This window comes from Dermacentor silvarum, chromosome 1 (genome assembly GCF_013339745.2).
Source record: "Dermacentor silvarum isolate Dsil-2018 chromosome 1, BIME_Dsil_1.4, whole genome shotgun sequence".
Classification (NCBI taxonomy): Eukaryota; Metazoa; Arthropoda; class Arachnida; order Ixodida; family Ixodidae; genus Dermacentor; species Dermacentor silvarum.
The window spans coordinates 419,697,865-419,710,925 of NC_051154.1; the positions used below are offsets into that span (position 1 = coordinate 419,697,865).

Genomic DNA, 13,061 nt, shown 5'->3' on the forward strand with positions numbered 1-13,061 from the left:
ATTGACTTGTTTTCTAAGCTTAGCTCACACAAAGCTGATTGAGCACTCAGCCCCATTGTGCTCCAGTGCTAGAGCCATGGCCTCTTACGGCTGTAGCAACAGGATTTGTTCAAGGCTGCACAGGCGTGCAGGATTCCAGGTCACTGCACTCCTGGATTCCTCACTTCTGTGCTCACCCAATCATTGCTCACTCCATCAATTCTACTGTCACAAAACAGTGCTTACCAACAATGCCAACAATGACGAGTTTTCCGACAAGCAGTAACAGGTCAGTGACCTTGTCCAGTACAACAACCCGCACCACGTTACGCATGAGCAACTTGAAGGCCTCCTTGGCAGAACTGCAGAAGTTCTTGCCATAAATAGCAATCTGTGGACAGAACAACCAATGAAACATTTAGCTTCATTCTCCAATGCAAGCATCAGAATGACATGCAATGCTGCGTATGGGAGGTCTTACTCAAGAGATGTTATCTTCTGGCTCTGCTATTTGACATGCTCATCACATGGTGCCTTTTTCTAGGACTTTATTGACATTGACAGCGTGCAGCCTGTGCCAACCAAAAACCTCGGCAGCTACGTTATTGGCAGTGATGACTGTGACAGCCACGAGGATTCCATGATGTGTGTGTGTCCAGACTCACCACAGAGGGTGTACACGATCAATACTGAAGGGGTCCACAACAAAATGCTTAGTATTGTGCTACATCAAGCATTTCTTAAGGCCAAATAATAGCACATGTTATTGTTCAGTTATTTTGCATAAATGAATGGTAGAAAACAGATATTCTACCCTCTTTTAACTTCATCTATTGAAGACTCTGACCAAAATGACGGTGTACTTCCAAGGTCAAATTAATGGAAGTTGACTGTATACACAGTGCAACAAAGCCACAACAGTATACAGATCCAATCTCAACAGAAACTACAGTGTGAAAGAACATGCAATAAGAAGGAAGGAAACACTCCCATTCAATGCATCAGCAAGTGTAATAAAGCATGTTACTGGGCTAGTTGGAGCATGATTACTTAACGAACGAGAGACGACAGAAGCAGGTGCGCTCCGTCTTTTGCTGCGCCACAACTGTTGCAATTAATGATCAGCAAGTGACCGAGCCCCAAGTAACCACGGATATCCGTGGGACGTCCGCCACAAGTCCGAATGTCCATCCATCAGGATATCCAGCACGGACGTCCATAGGACGTACATGGAATGTCCATATCCCATTCGGATGTCCAGAGGACATCTGAACGGGATGTCCAGGGGACATCCGATTTTGATCGTCCAGTGGCTGTACATAAATGTGCATGCCTAGGACATACATAAGTTAGGACATGGATGGATCGATGTCCTAATAAGAAAAATTATGGTTGGAAATTGTATAGGTTTGTAATTAATATTTGCATGTTTTGATCGATGCTTGGAGTTCTTTTTGCAAGGCAAAACGAGTAACTGACCTATCCTTGCAACTTAAGATGACATATATGAAAATTTAATATTTGGACAAACCCACTCTAGCATGAAAATTGCGCAATTTTTCTCCCTGCAGCAATTGGCATTATTATATTACATGCCTAGATCATGAGTACAGTAACATTTAAAATTATGTTTATGGAAAACTTGCAGAACATTGAATCGCCCACTAGAAATCACTAATTATGGAACATGGAGCGAGTGTACTAAAACTACCCATCATTGCGGAAAGGTCGATTATGAGCCCCACCCTCCAACTTGTAACTGGGGCAAATTCTCGAATTTATTTTGCCAGGACCATGATCTAATAATTTTGATCACCTGGGGGTTCCTTAGCATGCACCTGTATCGAAGTACACGAGCGTTTTTGCATTTCTCCCTTATCGAAATGCAGCCTCCACGACCTGAATCGAACTCGCGACCTTAATCTCAGCCACCTAACAGATCTCAAAGGCTATGTTTTCGCTGGCTGCATGAATGATTACAGAAGCAAAAAATAAAACAGGCGCCATGTAGTAGTTGATCTCTAAGGCTATACTTTTACTACGCTTTCGCTAATTGAATTCATTGGAAGCTGGAAACACGTTCAAAATGTTTAGTTTTACGACACCACTTATTCCTAAAACATGTAATTGTTTCACTGTCTAATTTTATATATTAATAATAATGTTTCAACAAACTATATTGACGTTGACATGTCAAAAACCCATGGCAAAGCATGCTGTGCGACGATTCAGTGTCGTGTTGCGATCCAATCCAATCCAATCCAATCCGAGGTAAAGCCATCGTGTCAATGCGGTCGGTGCCCATGCGAAGTGCCCATGCGGCCGGTGCACTGTCGGTTCGTTTGCCATCTTCACAGCCTGCCGAAGTCGCCTGCTCAGCTATTGAGGTATGACGGCTACATCGATCTCTATTTTAGCCATTACAATAATGGAATGTGTTTTGTTTGCAGGTGCCATCAAGCCCTAAAGTGAGTGAAAAGCCGTACACGCGAAAGAAAGTGCCACTGCACACATGCTGTATTTGAGGACTTCGGATCTCGCACCGGCAGCCAGCAGTCAACGGCCCGAGTAGCAAGTCAACACATCTTCGTAAAGAAACAACTGTTTATTTCCAAGCAGTGCAAACGTGTTGTTCGCCGGTCGGTACCACGCAACTGTATGTGCAGGCTCCAGAAAGTACGCAACGGCGCGCGTCGGCCAGCGGGAAGCCGCTCCCTAGCTGCTTGGGAGCAATGTGACATGCGTGTGCCGGCCAGGGTCCCGCACGACGAGCAGGAGGTAGGCGCACACTATGTACTGTGCTGCCGTTTTGTGGTTTCTGCCACACGTATAATCTTGCTTGTAACTGTTCTTTTCTTTATTCTAAAGCTTGTGCCTATAATGAATTGTCGTAGGGTTTGACAGTACAAATAAGTAAATGTGATAATCGAACGACACCTCATTTAATGGTGTTGTCTTTCCCATATTTGTTACTCTGTGTAACATGCTGAAAGGAGTTTCTATTGATTTTATATGTATTCGCGCTGTCCTAGCTTCAGTCATGATATCTGGATCTGTCAATTTTCTTTTTTATCGGCGAGTATATTTGTTGTTATGAACATTATTCATGTGTGCATTTTGGACTTATGTTTAAGCTAGCAATAAAATATTTATTGTTTTGAAGCTTGTGTGGGCCTATTTTTTACGTTTAGTTACAGCAGAGCAGTGACAGTGAAATGCATTGAAGCACCCGACCAGTGCATTTATATATATATATATATATATATATATATATATATATATATAGGTGCTTGAATGCATTCCACTATTCATGCTTCAAGGTGTGCGCACACAAATCTATATATCCCTTGAAGGTCCTGTGAATATCCGTGTTGGATATCCACGTCGGACGTCCTACGGACGACCAAAGTGGTTACCTTTGGATTTCCCAGGGACGTCCATCGGACGTACGATGGACATTCACGGATATCCCATGGACGTCCAGAATATCCAAAATGGACGTCCGTCGGACGCTGCCCGGATGTCCGTGGTTACTCCACTCACCACTTTTTCCGACTGTTTGCTTTGGGCAGTTGCAAAATAGTAAATGTGCTCCGTATGCCAAGCCATCTGTTAACACTTTGTTTTTATATCAAGTGGCTGTTTGTAAATGTGCAGTCAAAGAAAGCGTTAACTAAGGAATACAGAAGTCAGCAGACACATTTGCAGTGAAACAAGCACACAATGTCAACTGCCATAAACTTACACACAAGCACCTTTTGATGCATGTGCTGACATATACGCAAATTTCGGACAAACTACTATCAGCCCACAATTCTACTCTAAGCACAAACAAGAAATATGGGTCAAGAGAATTAGGATACTGGTGCACCTTTCTGTATAAGCAAGAACAGAAAATCTCATCTCCTAATGTGCAGTTAGTCTAAAAGCTGCAGACTGCAGCTTTTAGCCCTGTGAACCACCAAATTTGTTTTGGAAAATAAAGAATTTGAATTTGTCTTGGAAGCACTGACAAGCAAGGAGTGAAAATCTTGACTGCATTGCACAAGTTGTCGTAAACAGGACACTTTGCTATAATGGCCAGAGTGGGAGTTCATACCATGATGTAGGCGTTCTTGTTCAAGAACTTGAGGAACTTCTCAAGGCACCAGAAACAGCACTTGCAGCACCTGCATGGGCAGCAGAGCAATATTAACCCTTAGCCTTCCGAAACTTTTACCCACTTTCCGGCTGTTCTGGTCTGAAATTATTTTGCCAGTTTGTTGCGCCGCGATGAAAACCACAAACTGTGGACGAAAAACTCATAGGATATTTATTTTTTCTTTTGCATTCTGCAGGCAACTCCTCTACCGATATTTGAGCAGTGTGTGATACCGCTCGAAGCATTCTCCTGGATGCAAGCAAGGGTTGTTACTGCAGATTTTGCTGAATAACACAGTTTCCCTCCTGCCTCCATTTGTTTTTCGATCGCTACAAGCAGCACAGTCCTTGCTGTTTCGGCCTGGGAGCTTGTAGATGAAATGGCTCCTCCCATCTAGCCTTTCCTCGCACTCCTTCTGCGCAGACAGGCCCCGCTTTTTGGCTCTAGCCCTCACATCACCTACCAGCTGTTGGAAGAGGTTGGGGCGGTACTGCAGGTGTCGCTGTTCTTTCTCAGCATGATTCCGCAGCTGTGTGCGCCTCAAGATAAAGCTATTGACAATGGAAACCTCTAGAAGCTTTCACTAAATGCGCCACCATAAAACGCACGCGATGAAAAAGTGGTCATGCTTCTCAGCGAACCGTGCGAATGTACTGTTCCACGTGCAAGTGAGAATGCTCTGGCATCCAGAAGCCGTGCTGAACTTTGTGCTGCTAGTGCAAAGAGAAGTAAACTTCAACAAAGTTTATTTATCCCTCAAGAGATGGCGCATCGTGTATACAAAAAATGCGCACAAATCGCAGTGAGAAAAACCACGAAATTCAACCCCCAAAGCCCCGCCCGACAGCGGACCACTACGGCCATGTTGTGTTGTTGGGCAGGGCCCGACAACTGACTGCAAAGGGTTAAAGGGTTCCTGAAACACTTTTTGAACATAGAAAACATTCTGTTAACAAGGCTCCTGTGAACACTTGAGCCAAATATTACTGTACTGCATACAGCATCTACTGTCAAACACAGCGAAAAATCACTCTCACTTCCGCACTGTCGTCATGCAGCAGTATCGAAAGCAGCTGGCTCACCAACACTATTGGCTTATTTCGCGAGAGCATTCTCAGTAATACATCATTTCGAGTTAAATAAATGAAAATTGCACAAATCCCACACACTGTGGGAATCGACGTTATGCATATTGCAGGCTGGGCAGCATTGTGTGGGGTTCCGCAAAGCATTACCAGGTGTCAAACATTGTGTTGGGGTAAATCCAGTATGTATGGGCGCGAGTACTAATTAACGCAAGTGCGTGCAACGGCAACAACGAATGATTTTTACGAACAATCAAATTGATGTTAACGAGCAGTATGCAGGATGGGTAAGAAACTAAATGCTCATTGACGGCAGCATCACTTGGAGGGCACAATCGGGTGACTTGACGGAGATACAGTAGCACAACATGTGGTGTGGTGCAGCTTAGCCGAGCCATGATAATGCTGCCATGGTGGAATTCAATGCAGCATTGTATGTGTACCAGGAAAGAGCATGTCTCATGTTTGATTAACTGACCAGGTAACGACGAGAAGCGACGGTACTAGCTTTGGGAGGAATGAGGAGGCCTTACGCCTGCCACCTGGCTCGAGCGCAGGTAGCACGTGAGAATCAGAGGTGAGAGTCGGATTACGAAGCTGGAATGACAATGCAACGAATATCACGGCATCACGCCCAGATAGTCATCGGCCCAAGTTAGTAGACAACTTGGTCCACTGGGTCGACATAACTTCTTGTTATGGTTCTTGTTATGTCGTGCATGCATGAATGCATGTCACAAATTTACCTCATTCTTGTCATGCACGTCATGACATTCCTGGAGATCAAGTCATGGCTTGACATATAGACCATGGTATTCATGCCAACCATTTTATGGCATGCATGGAATGACATGTCATTAATGTCACACATGCATGTCATGACATGCATATCCAGAATATCCATGCCAATCATTTTATGACAGGCATGGCATGTCATATGAATGACATGACATGCATGTCATACGATTGCCATGAATGACATGAGGTGATGGCATCAAGGTCACTTCTTTAATTGGATATATATCAGTATATCTGTGGTGAGACACACATGCATGACTTGATAAGAATGACATGGAATGACATGCTCACGCATCTCTTGTCATTAATGTCATGTCATGCAATTGATGTCACGACAAGCACATAATTCATGTGATGACATTTATATCATGTCATTCATGTCACGTCATGCACGCATGTCATGCCATTCATATACAGATATATATTGCTTTAAATAAACGACCACGACCATGACATTCATACTATTTATGTCATGACATATATGTATACATGCCATGACAAGCATGTGATATCATTGATGTATCGGGAAGCGTTGCGCGTACAAACGGACAAACACAGGAAAAAGACGTGAAAGGATAGAGCGCAAACTTTCAACTAGTTGAAAGTTTGCGCTCTATCCGTTCACGTCTTTTTCCTTACAGCTATGCACCAACTCGCCCAGCAAGAAGTTCTTCTAAAGATATCATTGATGTCGTGACATGAGATGCACTTACGTTGTCATTCATGTCATGCCACACATGACATCTCATGAAATCCAGGTCATTCATGTCATGGAACCCATGTTATTCATGTCATGGCATCCATGTCAGGTAATGCATGCAGTTCATTAATATCCCAATATATAGTGAGTTAAAGAAATGACCACGATTTACGTTATGCATGCATGCATGTCATGCCGCCCCATGCCTATTCTGATATATATACATCCAGTTGAAGAAACGACCACGACAGCATCACGACGTAGGAGGCTAGATAGATAAATATACTCAAGTTCGCAATGTTTAGTATGAAAAATATTTATGTCTGCGATCTCAAAAAGATTGGAAAATAATTTCATCTTTTTTTTAAACGTGGCCTTCGAGATGGTAGCAGCATGCTCCATAGTGTAGTACAGTGTTGCCAATTTAGCGGTTTTCCTGCTAAATTTAGTGTTTTTATTTTTTTTGCTGCCTAGCGGGGAAATGTGTTCTCTTGTGGGCGATGGGTTTCTTAGCGGTTTTCATATAATGCTGGCTTCTTTTTGGTGGTACAAAAACGTAAATGTTTTTAACAATATTTTTTGTGGATTGGTTTCCAGCGCTCGGTATCGATATCACGGGAATGCAGCACATCGACTAGCTACCATCCTCACTTGATAATATATTCCAAGACTCTGTGTTTGATGGAACACTGGGCTGCTACAAGGGACTGACCATGCAGTTTGCGCTGAGGTTGTGCCGACCCGCGTGAAAGCAAGAAGGTTTCCTTTCACGCTTAGACCACAAATCAACGCCGAGCTGGACAAACTGTTACAACAAGGAGTCCTGGAGCCGGTTGATCACGCTCGTTGAGACTACAAGTGCACGATCAACAAAGCCTTGCGCAGCACTCGTATCCGGTGCCAGTGGTCAGCCACCTGCTGGCATTCCTCTGGCGGAGCTGTTATTGCAAAGCTAGTATTGGCACAGGCCTACCAGCAGCTGCCCGTGACAAATGAATCTGCAGAAGCACAGACCACTGCAACTCATCAGGGTGCTTTCCGCGTCCGCCTATTACAATTCGGGGTCAGCGTTGCACTAGGTCTCTTGCAAAGTTTAATGGAGAACCTACTATACAGATTACCAGGCATCGTTCCATATTTTGATGATGTTCTGATTTCGGGAGCCTCGCACCAAGAATTGCTCAGTCGGCTTCGAGAGGTCTTTCAGTGGTTGCAAGATGCAGGGCTCAAGGTCAAAAAAGAAAAATGTCAACTAGGAGTGACTCAAGTGGAACTTTTGGGTTTCTGAGCCCCGATGCCGAAGGAATCCACCCCACACCTGCCAATATGCAAGCCATCCATAACGTACTACAGCCTTTGAACAATATCGAGCTGCAGGCCTTCCTGGGTCTTCTGAATTTCTATCATGCATTCCTGCCACACATGGCATTATCGCAGAACCCCTGCACCGTTTATTGGATATAAGGTGCTCTCTGGCAGTGGGGAAACTCACAACAGCTAGCGTTCGACCGTGTGAAGAAACTACTGGCATCCAACCAGGTGCCGACACATTTTGATGAGAAGAAGCTGATCATCCTCGCTTTTGGTTCGTCCCCATATGGAATAGGAGCAATGTTGAGTCATAGAATGCCGGATGGCGCAAAAGCACCAATAGCTTTTTTTATTCAAGGACCTTGTCCTCTACAGAGCCGAACTATGCCCAGATTGATAAGGAGGCACTGCTGTGGTTGCGGGAGTAAAGAAGTTCCATGACTACGTATTTGGCCACTCATTCCACATCCATACAGATCACAAGCTGCTCCTTGGGCTGTTCACGCCAGACCGCCAAATGCCACAGAAGCTATCGCCACCTATGTTGCGGTGGTCCATCTTTCTGAATGGATACCAGTATTGTCTCCTTCACCGGCCAGGGATACAATTGGGCCACACAGATGGTCTCGGCACACTGGCCCTAATGCACCAGCGCCAAAATGACCCTTCCCCGGCAGACGCTGGGTGCACCCAGACTGGGCCCCTGACAAGTCTTTCTGGCTGACAGCAGCTCTGCCTACACCACACACGTTCCAGCCCGAGGACCCTGTCTTTGCACGAAACTACAGCCATGGGTCTCTGCCATGATCTCCAGAGCAACTGGCCCGATCTCTTGTGCGGTTGCTCTCCCAGACGGCTGCGTGTGTTGCCGGCACATGGACCAGCTTCGTCATCAGAGCAGCAGTCCCATCAGGTTAGCAGAACCTGTACTTGCAGAAGGGCCGCCAGGGCAGCCTGAGGTCCAGCCTGCATCAAGCCCTACACTTGGTGGAACAAAGTGAATCTGAGGAGCAACCAGCAGTCATGCTACCCTCGGATGACACAGCAACATGTCAGCCAACACCGACAGAGCAAAGTGTAGAACCGCCAGGCCCACACCGTTCCCGGAGAACACCAACACCTTAGGGACTTTGTGCTGTCGTTGGCCGACTGCTGAGTGTGGACTAAGGAGGAAGGGGTGTTGTGTACTGAACCTGACCCTGATTATGGGGAGCGCCATCTCCCGGGTACAGAAGTATATATTGCCGCCAGCATACTGAGACCGAAAAGACGCCCGCCGCATCATAGCTGTGTCTCAAAGAACCGCTACAATACAAGCGTCAGGCAGGGCACTGCAAGGCAACGCTGCGCCGCACGTACCCACACCACGTGCTGACAGACCGGTGGCTCGTGCTCGAGGATCGGATGAATGGCACGCGACAGGAAGTGAAAAAGAGGAGAACAACGTTCGAAGAGGCGACGCTCGCAGGCGTTTTTGTTGAGTGTTGAGTCTCTGGAGTTCTCGGGCACAGGTTCGCCCAGAATAAATCAATTTTATTAGAAACTGTTGTCGTAACTGTCGGTTACATTTCTGGTGGAGGTGCGGGGTATGATTCCAAGCCCCACACATGTCAGGGAAGGTAGCCCGGACCCCCGAAGTTTGCAGCCAACGGAATTGACACCTGTTCACCAACGCACAAGTTGTCGCATACGAGGTGAGCCTCCCGAGTCTGGTCCCCTCACCGAATCACCAAGGGAAGCGACGGCGGTCAGCCTAGGCGCCAGTGCGATGGCTACTCAAGCGACCCCTCCTCACGTCATCGTTGACTCACCCAAGACGCCAGAATCATTTCACGGAGACACATTTGAGGATGCCGAGGACTGGCTCGAAAACTTCGAGTGTGTCGCCAGATGCAACGGCTGGGACGCAACGAGGAAACTCCGGTATGTGTACTTCGCGCTGGAGGAATCTGCACGCACGTGGTTTCAAAACCACGAAGTGTCGTTTTCATCGTGGGATGACTTCCGACGAGAGCTGCTCGCTACTTACCCGAGCACAGACCGCAGAGAGAGGGCAGAGGCTGCTCTTCAGGCGAGGAACCAACGAACAACGAAAGTGTGACCATGTACATTGAAGACATGTCCCACCTCTTCCGCCGAGCCGACCCAAACATGGCTGAGGGCAAGAAATTACGGCACCTAATGCGCGGTGTTAAACAGGAGCCATTTGCAGGCTTGGTACGTAATCCACCCCGCACTGTAGCCGAATTCAGATCAGAAGCGACGACTATGGAGAAGACGCTGCAGCAGCGGGCAAGACAGTACAACAGAGATGCAAGCGTCGCATTATTTGAAGTTGGGTCAGGAGCCCTCCCCAGCAACATCGACACCCTTCGTGAAATGGTGAGGTCTGTCGTTAGGGAAGAGCTGCAGAAATTAAAGCTGGTTCAAAGCCCTCCTACGGTGTCATCACTTGCTGATGTCGTACGCGAAGAAGTGCGACAAGTAATTTGTGAACCAGAGCCTCAGGTACGGCCCCTAGCACAACTAGAGCGTCAGCCGCGGATATCATACGCCCAAGCTTTACGGCAGGACATTGGACGCGCTGACTCTGTCCGAACTACCGCTACACCCCAGACGCTTCCTCGCAGTATGCCGCCCATGTCGGAAGGAAGACGACGTAAAAGCGATGTATGGCGTACTCCAGACCGGCGTCCCCTCTGCTACCACTGTGGCGAGGCTGGTCACCTGTATCGCGAATGTCAGTATCGCCGAATGGGACTCCGTGGCTTCTCCGTGAATGCGCCTTGCCCTCGAAACGGTGAGCGCCCTTACGAGATAGAAGAATTTTTATCTACACGCCGAAACATTCCGTACCCCCAGCAACATGAGCCTCGATCGGCAGCGCCTATGCGTTATCGGTCGCCGAGTCCGCGTCCGTCCTCCATGTCACCGTGGCATCGCTCACTAAGTCCGCGACGGGAAAGCTAGAGCCAGCGACCTGTGGAGGCAAGGCCGCTGACGCCCAGGAAACCGAAGGCCCTCCATCGCTAACCCGACGAGACGACGGCTGTGACACCGCGACGAACAAATGCAGTGATGGCGGCGCTACTTCTGAGTTGCGTGTCATCATCGACGACTTCGAAGTGACCGCATTGATAGACACTGGTGCTGACTATTCAATTATTAGTAGTGTACTCGCCAGAAAATTGAAAAAGGTATTGACCCATTGGACCGGATCTCCGATACGTACAGCCGGGGGACACTTAGTCGAGCCTGTAGGAATGTGCACGGCAAGGATTGGAATTAGTGGCTTTATGTACGTCAGCAGCTTTATTGTTCTACGCGAGTGTTCCCGTGATCTGATCCTGGGCATGGACTTTTTGCAAGCAAACGGCGCAATAATCACCTTGCAAGAATCTCGCGTGTTGTTTACTACGGAAAATGCTGTCGCCTTTTCTGATGTGGAACAGCCACATGTTGCCTCTCTGCGTATTGTGGATGAACACGTGACGGTGCTGGCAAGGTGCAGACTGTCATTGTAAGGAGCGATGCATTTCAAGACAATGAGGGACTTGTAGATGGAAATATCGGGCTGCTACTGGAAAAGCAAATATGTGTGGCAAGGGGCCTTGTCCACCTGCGTAACGGATGTGCGGCTGTCCTCTTGACCAACTTTGGCAATTAGGCACAACACGTGGCGAAGGGAACAGCCATAGCATCTCTTCATGGCTATGAACAAGTTATGGATATATCGACTCTCGACACACCATCACTAGCATCTGGGACTTCAGACAGTGTGCTCGCATCTATCGATATTGACCAAGAGCTGTCATCACCACAAAGACATATGATTGTGAGCTGGGTCAAAGAGTTCGCCGAATGCTTCTCTACTTCATCGAAAGTCCATCGCACTCCCGTTGCAAAGTACTGCATTATAGTCGAAGAACCCGTAAGACCAGTACAACAACACCCGTACTGAGTGGCTCAAAAAGAAAGGGAAGCGATAAGAAGTCAAGTACAGGAAATGCTCAGGGACGACGTAATACAGCCATCCAATAGCCCGTGGGCATCTCCGGTAGTCCTGGTGAAAAAGAAGGACAACACCTTACGTTTTTGTGTAGACTACAGAAAACTCAACCTCGTCATGAAGCGGGATGTTTATCCACTCCCACGCATCGACGGCACCTTGGACAAACTATGTGATGCCCACTTCTTCTCTTCTTTGGATCTTAAAAGCGGGTACTGGCAGATAGAAGTGGATGAACGAGATCGCGAAAAAACGGCATTTGTGACACCGGATGGTTTATAGGAGTTTAAGGTGCTTCCATTTTGTCTGTGTTCTGCGCCCGCCACTTTCCAACGGATAATGGACACTGTTCTTTCCGGACTGAAATGGCAGTCGTGCCTCGTTTACCTTGATGATGTGGTGGTCTTCTCCACTACATTCGAGCAGCATGTACAGCGGCTGAGGGCAGTTCTGGATGCCATTCGCACCGCGGGATTGACCATAAAACCCGAAAAGTGTCACTTCGGTTTTCGCGAGCTCCGTTTTCTCGGACACATTGTCAGTGCTCAAGGCGTCCGCCCAGACCCTGAGAAGATCACGGCAGTAGAAAAGTTTCCGAAGCCAAGAGATAAGAAAGCTATCAGGTGTTTCCTAGGACTGTGTGCCTACTACAGGCATTTCGTAGAAAACTTTTCTAAAATTGCCGAACCACTCACGCGGCTTACAAAAGAAGATGTCCCTTTCGTGTTGCAGAAAGAACAAGACGACGCCTTCTCTGAGCTACGACGACGTTTGCAGAGTCCTCCCATACTTGCCCATTTTGATGAAGATGCCGAAACAGACATCCACACCGACGCGAGTAACGTTGGTCTCGGCGCCATACTTATTCAGTGGCAGAATGGAGAAGAAAAAGTCATTGCGTACGCAAGCCATACTCTATCGAAAGCTGAAACAAATTACTCAGCTACAGAAAAGGAATGCCTGGCGGTTATTTGGGCCATCAGCAAGTTCCGGCCATACTTGTACGGCAGACCGTTCCGAGCCATCAGCGACCACCAT

The 13,061-nt window shown here is 47.2% G+C and overlaps 1 protein-coding gene across 4 annotated transcripts in view; it reads right to left on the reverse strand.

Annotated features, from left to right (window-relative positions):
* LOC119437613 (choline transporter-like protein 4) overlaps positions 1-13,061 on the reverse strand; it is a 629,795-nt gene that overhangs the window by 19,543 nt on the left and 597,191 nt on the right. For all 4 annotated transcript variants that reach the window (XM_037704613.2, XM_037704614.2, XM_049660742.1 and 1 more), the window contains 2 exons: positions 4,079-4,148; positions 226-370 (listed from right to left, as the gene is read on the reverse strand). In XM_037704613.2, the coding sequence (XP_037560541.1) occupies positions 226-370; positions 4,079-4,148 (215 nt within the window). The remainder of the gene's footprint in view (positions 1-225; positions 371-4,078; positions 4,149-13,061) is intronic.